The 12700-nt window shown below is 43.9% G+C and overlaps 1 protein-coding gene across 1 annotated transcript in view; it reads left to right on the forward strand.

Annotated features, from left to right (window-relative positions):
- NRXN3 (neurexin 3) overlaps positions 1-12700 on the forward strand; it is a 1003017-nt gene that overhangs the window by 65584 nt on the left and 924733 nt on the right. The window contains exon 2 of the mRNA XM_021401765.1: positions 8419-9687. Coding sequence (XP_021257440.1) covers positions 8979-9687 — 709 coding nt within the window. The 5' untranslated portion in view covers positions 8419-8978. The remainder of the gene's footprint in view (positions 1-8418; positions 9688-12700) is intronic.

Genomic DNA, 12700 nt, shown 5'->3' on the forward strand with positions numbered 1-12700 from the left:
CTTCCTCTTCTCTCTTCCTCTTCTCTCTTCCTCTTCTCTCTTCCTCTTCTCTCTTCCTCTTCTCTCTTCCTCTTCTCTCTTCCTCTTCTCTCTTCTCTTCTTTTTCCCAGGAACTAGTACTGCTCTTGTTCACAAAGAACTTAAAAAGCATATCTAAAGAAGAAGCAGACAAATAGGAAGAACAAGGTGTTCTTGATTTGTTTGCCAGACATTAGTTTTATTTTGCTTTTTTTTTGTTTTCTGTACTTTTTTCTAATGCCAAGTAACTGGTAAAGCAGTGCAAGAGTGACATCTTTCCTCTTCTTGCCTCAAAGCTGGGGAACCCCCACGCTCTAGCTTTGTTCTCTGACAAGTGTCTGATGCACATCTGTCTCTGTGATATCTAATCTAACTGCAGGGAAAAATAGACCCATTCCAGACTGCAGGTCTCAGGAAGGTCTTCTTGGGAGTGGCCTTGTTTTCAGCCATTGATGACACATTCAGAATTCAGTTTTCAGTAGTGTGGAGCACATTTTCAAGAGCTGTTTATTAAAACTGAAATACAATTTGTGTGTTGGATAGGGAACCTGAAAAAAGCTTTGCTCTTATCAGTAATGCCAGCACTGAAGTTCACAGAATCCCCTGTTTCCATATGTGCAGCTCCCTTCTTCGCATTTGAAATTTTAGGGTCTGGTAGAACAGACAGTGCTGCAGGCCATCCAGGTTTCCTGGTGGCAGGAAGGAGACTTCACAGGGCATGGAGGTAGACCAACTGCTGAAGTGGTGAAATACACGATGACAATTCAGAGCTGTGCAATTGTTGAATTTGAAAGTCTTTAGAAAAGCAGGCACTCTTGGTTCTGTTTTAAAGATGGTGGAATTGAAGGAAGGCCAATGTTCCTAGTGCAGCTGCCTTGGGAATTACAATAAAAGCTGTGGTGTTTTGCAGAAATTGCTCGCCTGGTCAGTACCAGCTTGGAGTGGGGGAGTCTGGCTTCTCCTGCGTGGCAGTACAGAGCAGTAGCTGCTCTGCTGCTGCCAGTGCTTCCTTTTAGCTAGTCCTTGTTAGTGGAAAGTTTGTGGTAATGGGAGTAATTAACGCACTGGGGGTCATTTCTGTGTCCTGAAAGGGAACAGAAAGCCATCAGAGCAGCCCCAGACATGATTGCTCTGTAGGGTTATTTTCTCTCTCTCTTTCTTTCTTTTCCATTGTGCTTGGGTTTTGATTTTTCTTCTTTGTGTTAAGAAAGCTGGAGAGCTGAAATGGTCTGTAAATTGCATTCCTGCTGAGCTTGGGCTAGGTAGGCTAGTTAAAGGTCACGCTCATGGACTACATGGACTCCTTGTGGGGTGGGGAGAGTGTTTAAGAAGGGAATCACGCTGTCCGTTGAGGCTTCTTTAACCCTTTTTCCTCTAGCGTAACTCTAAAGAGATCCAGTTCTGAGCTGAGCTTAGTAGGTACAGGAGGTTAGACTCTTGAAGGACAATTGTTATACAATATTAATTCTTTCAGCAGCTCAGAAGTGTGAGGCTGTGCTGCCACAGTCCCGTGTTTGTTCTAAAACTGAGCACTTTACTAGCTCACTTATAGATCTTCTGAGGTCACTGAGTGTGTTCCAGCTGTGCCTGTTGCATGAGGGAAATGCACGTGAGCACATCTCCCCCAGGTGTGGGTACCCAGTTTGGGTATTACACATGCCCACATAAACAGTAGCATTTCTGGAGGTGAGGTTCAAGAGGGGATTTGCAGTGGACAATCATTCTTGTCCTCTCCAGGTGGGAACTAACGATGGGGAGAAGCAGTCCGATGGGCTTGACCTGCTTGATTGCAAAGCAGGTGCCCAGGCACTGGGAGACAAAGAAACACTCGCTGTCTGCCCACTGACAGATCATAACTGACAGTGTACGCACGTAGGTGTATGTGTCTTAGTCTGCTGTAGGGGAGCAGAAACAAAGAGATTCTTCTAGCTTTTTCGTCTAGATGTTTGTTTGTTTTTTCTTTTCTCTTAAAAGGACACTCTTGGATTGCAAGTGTAGACTTCCTAAATAGTAGCATCTCCTGTTCTTACGTTTTGCTTTGATTTTTTTTTTTTTTTTTTGGGGGGGGGGGGTGCGGGGGTGTGGTTAGTGTCTCCTAAGGAGCTCTGTGCTGAATTCAGATAAGGAGAATTGAGAAAATCCATATCCACTTTCCATAACGGAAAAGCTAAGTCCACACATTATAGCAGTGGAGGGAAAACCAACAAACTTAAGAGTATACATCCTCTCCTTGGACTTGTGGTGGGGCAAAAGCATGTATGTTTCCCTGTGTCAGAGACTGGCATGAGTAGTAATATTCCTGGAAAAAACATCCAGATGAGGCTACCAGGTGCTCAGTGTCACATCTGGTCCACAGTTTGAAAATGCTGGTCTTCATCCTCATGTCTCTAAGTACAAAATAACGGCCTAAAGCTCTCTCCTTTCCTCTTCCATGTCTCTCCAGCAGTATCATGTAAGATGCTGCCTCCTGTGAAGTTCTGACAACTTCAACAAGGAGCTGGGTGTGTTCAGTTCCTTACAAGACAAAATTTTCCCTTTTTTCTGCTGCATTTGCAGCCACTTTACTAAGGAGAGCCCATCCTGCTTTATTCCTGACCCCTGCCAGCAGCCTACTGCCACCAAGATCTCCCGTGGGTGAAGCAGTCCATTTCTATCTTCAGTGCAGTTCTTCTGGCACCACCCTGGAGTCCTCTCCAGCACAGCAAGGGGGTGATGCCAGAGTCCAGATTTATAGCTGAGAGGCAAATGCTGCTAGAGGAGATAAAAAGTAAGTTAATCTATGTGGTTTTCTCTAGTCTCTTGAATTTCAAAGCCTCCCTGGCCTCTCTCAGTTCTCTGTAAACATTTCACCATGCATACTTGCTGAGGAAGCTGTGAGATGGGGGGGATTTTCGTGTTCCTTTCTTTCCCCCCGCAATGGTAGCAACTCAGAGTTTTCTCATCTGTATTTTTCATCTGAATGGTTTTTTGTTGGTTTTTTCCTCCCATCTTTTTTAGCCATAATTCATCTGAGGATGGATCAGGCAGAAAGATTTCTTCTTATGAAAGAGTGGTGTCTGTGGAGACACACACTCACGCCACGAGCCAAAAGGAGCCTGTTCTTGACTGGAGAACAGGATGAGTGAAGGCAGGCTGAATAAATACTATTAATTCCCAATTTCTCTGCCGCTGGGAAGCTTGGCTTTTAATATCAATTATTGATTGTGATTTTCACTGGATCATTTCAAGCAGCATATGTCACTGAGCTGTAATTATCTGATTGCTGTGCCTTGAGCTGACTGTGGGAATGCACATGGAAGCAGAGCCAAATTAGGGCCCTTTTTCAAACTCCTCTGCTTCAATATAGGCCAGAGAAAAGAGTAAACCATTCACTTTTCTTCTTTCCCAGTGAAGGCAATGAAAAGGGTGAATTCACTTTGGGTAAAAAATATGTGGAACTAAGGTCACTAATGTGGGTTTTTTCACTCCATACAAAGTATGGCATAATGGGCAGTTTTGGTTGTGGAACGAATGGCAGAATAAGGGGGGACGGTAACCTCTCTGATCAGTGTGTAAGTGGGATTTTGTCTAGTGATGTTAACTGGAATTACAGGATCTATGCCGGTTTGCAGTGCTAAGGCTTTGTGGCGGAAGCCAGCCTATGCCTGGCTTCATCCAACTCCATCATTCTTTCTGCACTAGGAATTGCTGAAAATACCAAAATATTCATCCCCAAGCAATTAGTAACCAGGGAGGGAGACAGTGAAGGAGGGAGGGCAGGCAGTGAGAAACCCATCTCCTGCAGCCTTTCTGTGCAATGGGGTAAATAGGCTGCTGAGCAGCAGAGTGCCTGGCTTCTCACTCCATTTCCTAAGCAGGTGCGTTGTGAGACATTTGCCGAGATATTAACCCTGCATACAAAGTATGCCAGTCAGTAATTATGGAAATTAGTTGGCAATTAGATAATGTCATTCACTCTCCGCATACAGCTGATAAGCAGCTGAGAGCCACTCCAACACGTGGTCCAGGCCTTCTTTGTGGACCACAGAGTGGATGGCTGTGACCTCAGCTGCATGGGGGTGGGTAGGCTTCACTGCAGCAGGGCTGCTTCCTTTCCCTTGCTTGGGAAGTTGTGCAGTCTGTCAGCCCTGTGAGTGGGAAGCTGGAATAGTGCAAGCGGGGTGCTTCCTCCAGTGGGCCCTGAGTATGCAGGATGTTGAGCTGCCTGGTCAGTGTGCGGGCTCTTCACTGTTTCCACTCTAGAGAGAGCTGGGGAGGTGTGCAGGCTGCCAGGGTGCTGCATGCGGAGGTAACCTCACCTCCTTCAGGGTAACAAGCGTTCAAAGTGCTGTTTCATCTGCTGGTCTGTTGAAGGGGTGATTGCATCCAGACTCACTCTCTTGTTTTGTGCTGCTAGCTCATGTTAAGCCTAAAATATACCACGGTTGTGTTACTTTTCCATGTGAGCAATAGGTGGAGTTGGAACAGGGATGTTGCTGCTTTGTGCTTGGAGGAGGCAGTGACCATCATGAGGTCTTTTTCTGTTAGATGTGTTCATTCTGTGGCAAAGTTTGAGATCTCCAGAGATGATAAATATAAGAAAATAGTATGGGATTCTATAGTTATTGTCCCAAACTGCAATGCATTGCTATGGTAGCAGTGTGCTGTATGACGCTGCTAGGGTAGTTTTTATGCTAAAAATAAAATGGTAAGAGCAGAAATGTATTCATTCTCAGTGTGTTTAAGAGGATCGTTGTGGGAAATGGGTGAGGCACAGGTATGTTGTGTCAGAATTTGCTCTCTCAAGATTCAGATCAAATGCTGGCCAGTGCTAAAGAGGACACTGTCTCTTCTTTGCAGGCCTCGCTGTTGTGTGGCAGAGTTTGCTGTCACAGGCTGAGCTGTGTGAGACACAGAGCTCAGGTAGCAGGGTATGCTGTGGGTCGGGCGGGTGGGTTCTGGCAGAGCTCTGGAGGAGGCCCTGGCCTATTGAATGCAGGCAGCCTTCCCAAAGCCTGCTCTGGAATGTCCAAAAGGCAATGAAGTGCTCGGAATTACACCTGCATTTCACTGTTTTTCATGCTGCCTTCCTCTACTGAAACAGGCCTGGCCCTGTCTTCCTTAGAACAGGTAGATAAGGATTTGCAAGGCCAAATGCAAGGTGCTGCACTTGGGCTGGGGCAATCCCAGGTATTTATACAACCTGGGGGAAGAAGTACTTGAAAGCAGCCCAGCAGAGAGGGACTTGGGGGTCCTGGCGGATGAGAAGCTGGACATGAGCCAGCAGTGTGCGCTGGCAGCCCGGAAGGCCAACTATGTTCTGGGCTGCATTAAAAGAGGAGTGGTCAGCAGGGAGAGGGATGTGGTGGTCCCCCTCTACTCGGCTCTTGTGAGGCCCCATCTGGAGTACTGTGTCTAGGCCTGGGGCCCCCAGCATAAGAAAGACACAGAGCTCTTGGAACAAGTTCAGAGGAGGGCGACCAAGATGATCAGAGGACTGGAGCACCTCTCCTATGAGTAACGGTTGAGGGAACTGGGCTTGTTTAGTTTGGAGAAGAGAAGGCTCTGGAGAGACCTCATTGTGGCCTTCCAATACTTGAAGGGAGCGTATAAACAGGAGGGGGAATGATTGTTCACGAGGGTGGATAGCGATAGGTCAAGGGGGAATGGTTTTAAACTGAGACAGGAAAGGTTTAGGTTAGATATTAGAAGGAAGTTTTTCACACAGAGGGTGGTGACGCACTGGAACAGGTTGCCCTGGAAGGTTGTGGATGCCCCATCCCTGGAGGCATTCAAGGCCAGACTGGACGTGGCTCTGGGCAGTCTGGTCTAGTGGTTGGCCACCCTGCACTTGGCAGGGGGCTTGAGACTAGATGATCTTTGAGGTGCTTTTCAGCCCAGGCCGTTCTATGATTCTATGATTTCCTTGGCTTCACTCAGCCAACAGTGCTGTTTGTAACCATTTCTGCCTGGTGTAAGTTTCCTTCATTAGCCTTTGTCACCAGCCAATGAACATGTATCCATGTTATGGAAATCTGTACTGCAACGCAGCACTGCTCCCTTTACTGCTCCCTTGAAATATCCCAAGGACTGAAGCATTCCATGGGGACCTAAATTTCTTTGCATCTGTAAACTGGGATTTTAGCAACATGGGGTTTGGAAAGATAGGCAGGTTTTTTGTACAGCTGTACATGGGCATGTACATCTCTTGTGTGATTGCCTCTGGATTGCACACACCTGATGCTATGATGTACACTGTGTTCCACTGGCTCTCAAAGAATTAGTCTTTTAAAACAGGGAAAGCAGAGTAGGAAGGCTGAGGGCTGCTTCTGGTGCTGGTGCTGCAACCTGCCTTGACCAGGAGGACTGAAGCTGCCGTGTGGGATCCCCTGTACAAGGCCTGCGTGGGTGATTGGGGCTGCATGGGGCTCGCTGCCTCCTGAGCACAAGCTGAGCACAGAGCTGCCCAATGGAGCAGGGAGTTCTGCTGTGGTAAATGTGAGGTAAAGGGAACTGTGAGCACATCGCTGGCTAATTTACACGCATTATTATATCCCTATTCCCATCTCATCAATAATTCCAGGCTTGGATCATCACTTTCTCTCTTTCCTCCCGCTCACTCTATTCTCCTTCTCCATAAATCATGGGCTATTTTAGTGGAGCCACTAGGGAGCACAGAGGAGAAAGGTAAATGGACAGGGGCCGCATACTTTTTCCTCCATTTGCTTTTCAAAGCACCCCTAAACCCTCATGGATTGAGCCAACATTGTGATCTTTGGGAAAACAGATGATTTGAGCATTTGGATCTGTTTTTTTTTCTTCTTCTTCTTTTTACACCTCTCCTAACACCTCCTTTTTCTTCCTTCCATTCTCCCAAGCCAAGCTGTTAACAATTAAAAGGAATTATCTTCCCTCTGGTTTTGACTTGATTTTATTTGTGTTTATAGCAGTTTAGCTAACAAGCTCCACTCAGGCAGCTGCAGGGAGCAGGCCTGCTTTCCACTGGGCACCAAAAGCTCACGTTTCTTTCTAGCTTGAGGGTTTTCTTTTAATTGATCCATTTTGTTTTCTAAGTGACTTGTTTTTCTGTGCTGGCTAAATTTGCCAGGTTGACAGCCCTGGAGACTTACAGCTCCTGCAGGTCTTTAGGGCAGGGAAGGCAGAGGCTGTGCCTGTGTGAGCTATCCCCTCCTTTGCCTGGTGATTCTCCTCCAGCTCAACCACTGTACTTACTAGACAGTGCTTTTCTGCACTGCCTATTTCTACAGTGTCTGTGGACCAGCACCTCTGAACCAAGGTGAGTGTCAGGGTTGGGAGGCATCTGCCAGGAGCAACATCTCCAGCAACTCACATCGTTCATATCACAAAACACCTGTCCCAGGCAAATGCTGCCTTACAATATTTTTGACCCAGTTTTTGAGATCTGTGTTTGTGCTGTCTTCTGGAGGTCAAAGGCCTTGATTCACATCACCTTCTTTCCTGCTTTGTACCTTTGCTAGTGTTAGCTGTTCCCAGAGCTTTTCTTATGCCTAGCCCATCTCTGCAAACAAGTGCCTGTGTTAATGGAGCCTAGCTTTGTGCTATCTTTACTTGTCATCTTAAAACATTTTCCTAACTTAGGCATACAGTCACCCACATGTGAATAGGCAGAAGTGAATTAAATCCCAGTGCTAACAGGTTTAACTCCTGTTTACTGAAGGCAGCTGAAACTGCTTGCTCTTAGCTAGGGGTGAATTTGGCCTTTTTGCCAAACCATTAGACCAAGGTAATTAGTTAAGTGCTTAGACAGTTTTTATCATCTAATCTACAAGTTTCTTATCATGTCAGCTGCATTTGTCATATATACTTTGGATAGCACATGTTTCCAGGTTACAAAGGTCCCTGTTAAAGTCTCTGACATGTGCAAGATATGTAAAGTAAAAGCAGCTATTGCATGACAGGCTGATTGTGGAGTTGTCTTCTCTAATGTTTTCTTGGTGTGCTAGGAAGCCTAACAGAAGAAATGGAATGGGAAGTTTGGATAATATCCTTCCTTCATCAGTACTTATACTCTAAAGGAGACTGGTCTTTGCACTGAGCATTTCCACAGAGAGGTAATTTTTAGCATGGAAGCTTCAGTGCCATCTCTCTCATTAGTCACTAACATTGCCTTCATCAAAGGGGTAAAATAATTTGCTGTATTTTTTTGTTGCTTAGAGTTGTGGTGTGTGCAGATCTCTTGATATGTTCTCTATCTGGTCCTCTTAGTTTTGATGACATGTACTACTACTGCTTTGAAGGACTGTATAGCTATCTGCAGGCACAAAGAAGAGGTCAGAATATCAAGAAATGTAAAGAAGATACTGGACTTAATAAGCTTTGTGGTAAAGATATAGTTAGTAGTAGGACCAACCTTTTCTTTTTATTCTCTTGGCTCTGCAGGTCCTGCAAGTTCTCTGAGTGCCAAGCATTGAATTATGAGCTGGAGTGCCACCAGTGCACCATGAAGATTGACTTCACTTTTGCCCTCCCAAGGATTGCATACTTTATGAATTCACTTTCTCTTCCATCTTACTGCCACCTCCTTCAACACTGTCATCACTTCTAGGAAACCAGAATCAGAGGCTTCGGTTTCATCTCTACCTTTCCTCTCTCCCAGGAACAACCAGTGTCACCTTTGTGTTCTACCAAAACAAACTACTGTGGGTTATTTTGCCCTTCAAAAAGTACACCAGCTGAAGAAGTCACTTCGTATACCCTGTACATCTGAGATAAAGGCCTCTGGATCCTAAAGGATAATTGAGATTTTTGCTTGGAGAGGAGGCATTTCTTCTTGGTCACGTGCCCTTGCTATTTCTCTTTCCATCTGCTCTCCCTCCCTCTGTCAATTTGTGCTCTCCTCTTCCTGTTGGATTTAACAGATTCAGGGCTGACTGCTGGAGTTGTCCTCCCAGTAGTGTGGCTTTTGTTTTTCTCCCAGTGAAGAGCAGATTCTTGAAACAATGGGCTTCACTCTGCACTCTGTCTACTTCACTTTGAAGGTGAGTTTGCTGCTGGGCTCCTTGCTGGGTCTCTCTTTGGGTCTGGAGTTCATGGGCATCCCCAACCAGTGGGCCCGCTACCTCCGCTGGGATGCCAGCGCTAGAAGTGAACTCAGCTTCCAGTTCAAGACCAATGTCTCTGCTGGGCTGCTTCTCTACTTTGATGATGGTGGTGTCTGTGACTTCCTCTGTCTGTCTCTTGTCGATGGGCGCATCCAGCTCCAGTTCAGTGTGGACTGTGCAGAGACTACAGTTATCACAGATAAGCAGGTCAACGACAGCAACTGGCACTTCCTGATGGTCAGCCGCAATCACCTTCGGACAGTGCTAGTGCTGGATGGTGAAGCCAAACCAGGTGAGGTGCGTCCACAACGCCAGTATATGAATATCGTCAGTGACCTTTTTGTGGGTGGAGTCCCTTTGGACATCCGTCCTGCCGCCTTGACCCTTGATGGTGTTCTGAGTGAGCCTCCATTTCAAGGATTTATTCTGGATCTGAAATATGGCAACTCTGAGCCGCAGCTCCTGGGCAGTCAAGGAGTCCGACTGGAAATGGAAGGGCTCTGTGCAGAAAACCCGTGTGAAAATGGTGGCACTTGCTTTCTCCTGGATGGTGAGCCACACTGTGACTGCTCAGCTACTGGGTATGCTGGCAAGCTGTGTTCTGAAGGTAAGAAAATATTTCTATACTTCCCATTGATCCATTTGATAAATTCCAAAGAGTTTATTTGTTGCTTAGCAAGGCTGTGGCAGAGCTCTTATCTCTACTGGTGGCTAACAGAGGAATTAAATTTCCACCGTTCATTTTCCAGTGGGGAATAATAAAATGAGAGTAGATGGAGACCATGAACAATTGCAAAAAGTGCCTTTTTGAAAAGATGCTACATTTGTAGCATGGGCAGTTTTCTTCAGCAGCATATTATTAAGGGTAGACAACATGAATTGGTGAATACAGAAATACCCAATGTTGATGTTGATAAAAGCATTGGTAAGAAATTATCTTAGCTATCTGGGTGAATTCAACAACGTTTTACCAACACTGAGTGAATTGTTGATAAAAATGAGCAGTGTGTATATAAGTAACATAATTGATTGACAGGACATTCAAAAATTAGGCCACCAAAGTTGGTGCAAGCTGTTGCTCTCTGTGGAAGCCCTATGCTTCTCTTCAATTTCTTGCATACTAGTTGCTGAATTGCATCTTGATTGTTTTAGCACCCTTGATTAAACTGCTTTGGGGAATGCTGGATGATCTTTTTTAGTATTGCAAAAAGAAGAGGGATTTGAGTGCTTCTACATTGTTTCTTGCTGTGTTTGAAAATTTCACTCCGGAAGTCTTAAGTAAACTGCATAATGAAGAATATTTCAGGGATCTTTCCTTGATCTTTATCAGTGTCATGGTAATTAACTCTCAATGTGCAAAAGAATTAAATAAATCAACTGGAAATCAGTGTGAATTTGAGAATCTCATCACAGCATTTTTTTATGACATTTGGGTTTAAGCACAACAATTTAGGCTTATGCCAAAGATGAAACTGGGAAAGAAGCATCCAGTCTGAAGAAGAAATAAAACCACTTTGAAATTTTGTCAAAATGCAGCATTAATGTCTTACTTACCACAACTACCATTCCTTGACTTCTTTTGGGAATGGAAGTAGATTAATTGGAATTTAGTATGTGGAATGTGAGAAGTGTTGAATGTAACATCTATATACTGTCGATATGTAAGCAAAAAGGAAGTCAGTACTCTTACAGAAATACTGTGTAAATGCAGCTCTTCTTTTACAGCATAAATAAGGAGAAGCAAGCATATTTTTATAGGAAGGAAAGGTTTGGAAAACAAGCATGACATCTATATATATGTTAATTTTAAGTGCTATTAATGATAAAAGAAAATTTGTATCCAAATAGCAGAATAATATACATAACCATTTTACATAATTCATCATTTTTGACCAAAATAGCCATCTTAGAGACAAGACGAATATGCTTTCTGGGATAATATCAGCTGTATGTGCTATAGAGATCTATAGTGAGAATACATATGTATATAATGATAGATAACAATAATATAGAGATCTATAGAGAAATACCTCCCTCGTGCAGCAAATTTTCAGGTACAGTAATAAAATTTGAAATATTCATTAATAATAAATAGCATTTTAATGAACCAAAGTGCAACAATAAAATCATTTTCAGAATGACTGGTAAGGGACTGTCTACACTGATCTTTTCCCCCCTCCATTTTATGCCCAAGTTTCCAAGTCTTGCAAACTAGACTTGAATCTTCAGGCTCCAGTTTTTTTCCTGGCTTTTTGTTCAGCATCAATCTGGTCCGAACCAGTAATGAGCCAGAATGATTTCCTTTGCTTGAACCATGAAGTACTTGGGGCTGCTGAGACTTCTGGTTGTGACTGAGCACTTGAATAGCTAGGGGCCTGATGCTCAAGTGCAAATTGTGAGTGATGGAAGATCACGAGAGCTGCATAGGCATGTGGAGCCTGAATTATACAGATATAAGCCTTTTTCTGCTGCTGAGCTTATGAATCAAGACTTCACAGGTCACGACATCAACAACATACCGTTTTCATTGAATGTCTAAAAATACTGTGAGTGAGGTTTCCACATACACCTGTGGGGTGGTTTCAAGCTCTAGCCAAGTCTCAGCTGTGGGATTTCTGTATTTTCTGGGAGGGTGGAGCAAGATGAAATCCATCTTCTGATGAAACCAGGGATATTTCTGTTGTAGACATCACAGATCAACCAGTGCTATTGTTACCTTTTGAAGCCATGCGTCACCATTGATGTTTGTTTCCTATAATGATTCATCAGTTTTCAGCTCAACCTTCTATTAAGGCAGAGCAAAGAAGTTTGTCACGATGTGTCTTTTTTAATAAACACTTTTAACTCACTCTTAACTGTGGTCTGTTTGTTCACAAATAAGATGTTTTGCAGAGAACTTTTCCAATGGAAGAAATACAGAGATTTCCACAAGCAGTTCCCACCTTGTCCAGTCCTTTTTTTTTTTTTTTATTGTGTTACTTCATGATGTGTATTTGGTTTATGTTAGGATTTTATAATTAGCCTTGTTGTCTGTCTCCTTTATTCTGCAACAGTGGTGATTTATGTTTGTTAAATGCTGTCACTCTGAAGTATTACAGTGTCTGTGTAAACTGTGACAAGGGGAAAACCAAAAGTTCAATTAGTGGAAACAAGCAGACAAAGAAAAGTGCCAAGGAAACAAAAAATGAACGAAGTGAAGTCAAGTTACCTTTTTATCTGACTTTGAAAAACTTAGAAAGCCAATACCTTTGAAGTTTCCTATTGTCCAACTATGGCAGGACTTCCACTGATGAACAGTAGAACACTGTAGGAACGGCAGGACAGGCTCTTCCTGCCTGTGTCATGATTGGCTATTAACCGTCTTGTATTTTCTGTGTTTGCTTTGTTCCAAGAGATTGAAGTGTTTGTCATTAAAACTGTTCCCTTTTATTTCTTTATGCTGCCTCTGGATATTTGCAGGAATTCTGTTCAATGTGGCTATTTTGTTCTCAATCTTTTTTTTTTTTTTTGAAAGAGACATGCTCTTTTAACTGGATAACAACAACTCCCTTTTTGGAGAGGATCCTTAACTCCATTACAGTATTTACTAGTCTGTAGTCTGTGTGGGTATTTTCATTTGG

Source organism: Numida meleagris, chromosome 6, assembly GCF_002078875.1.
Source record: "Numida meleagris isolate 19003 breed g44 Domestic line chromosome 6, NumMel1.0, whole genome shotgun sequence".
Lineage (NCBI taxonomy): Eukaryota > Metazoa > Chordata > Aves > Galliformes > Numididae > Numida > Numida meleagris.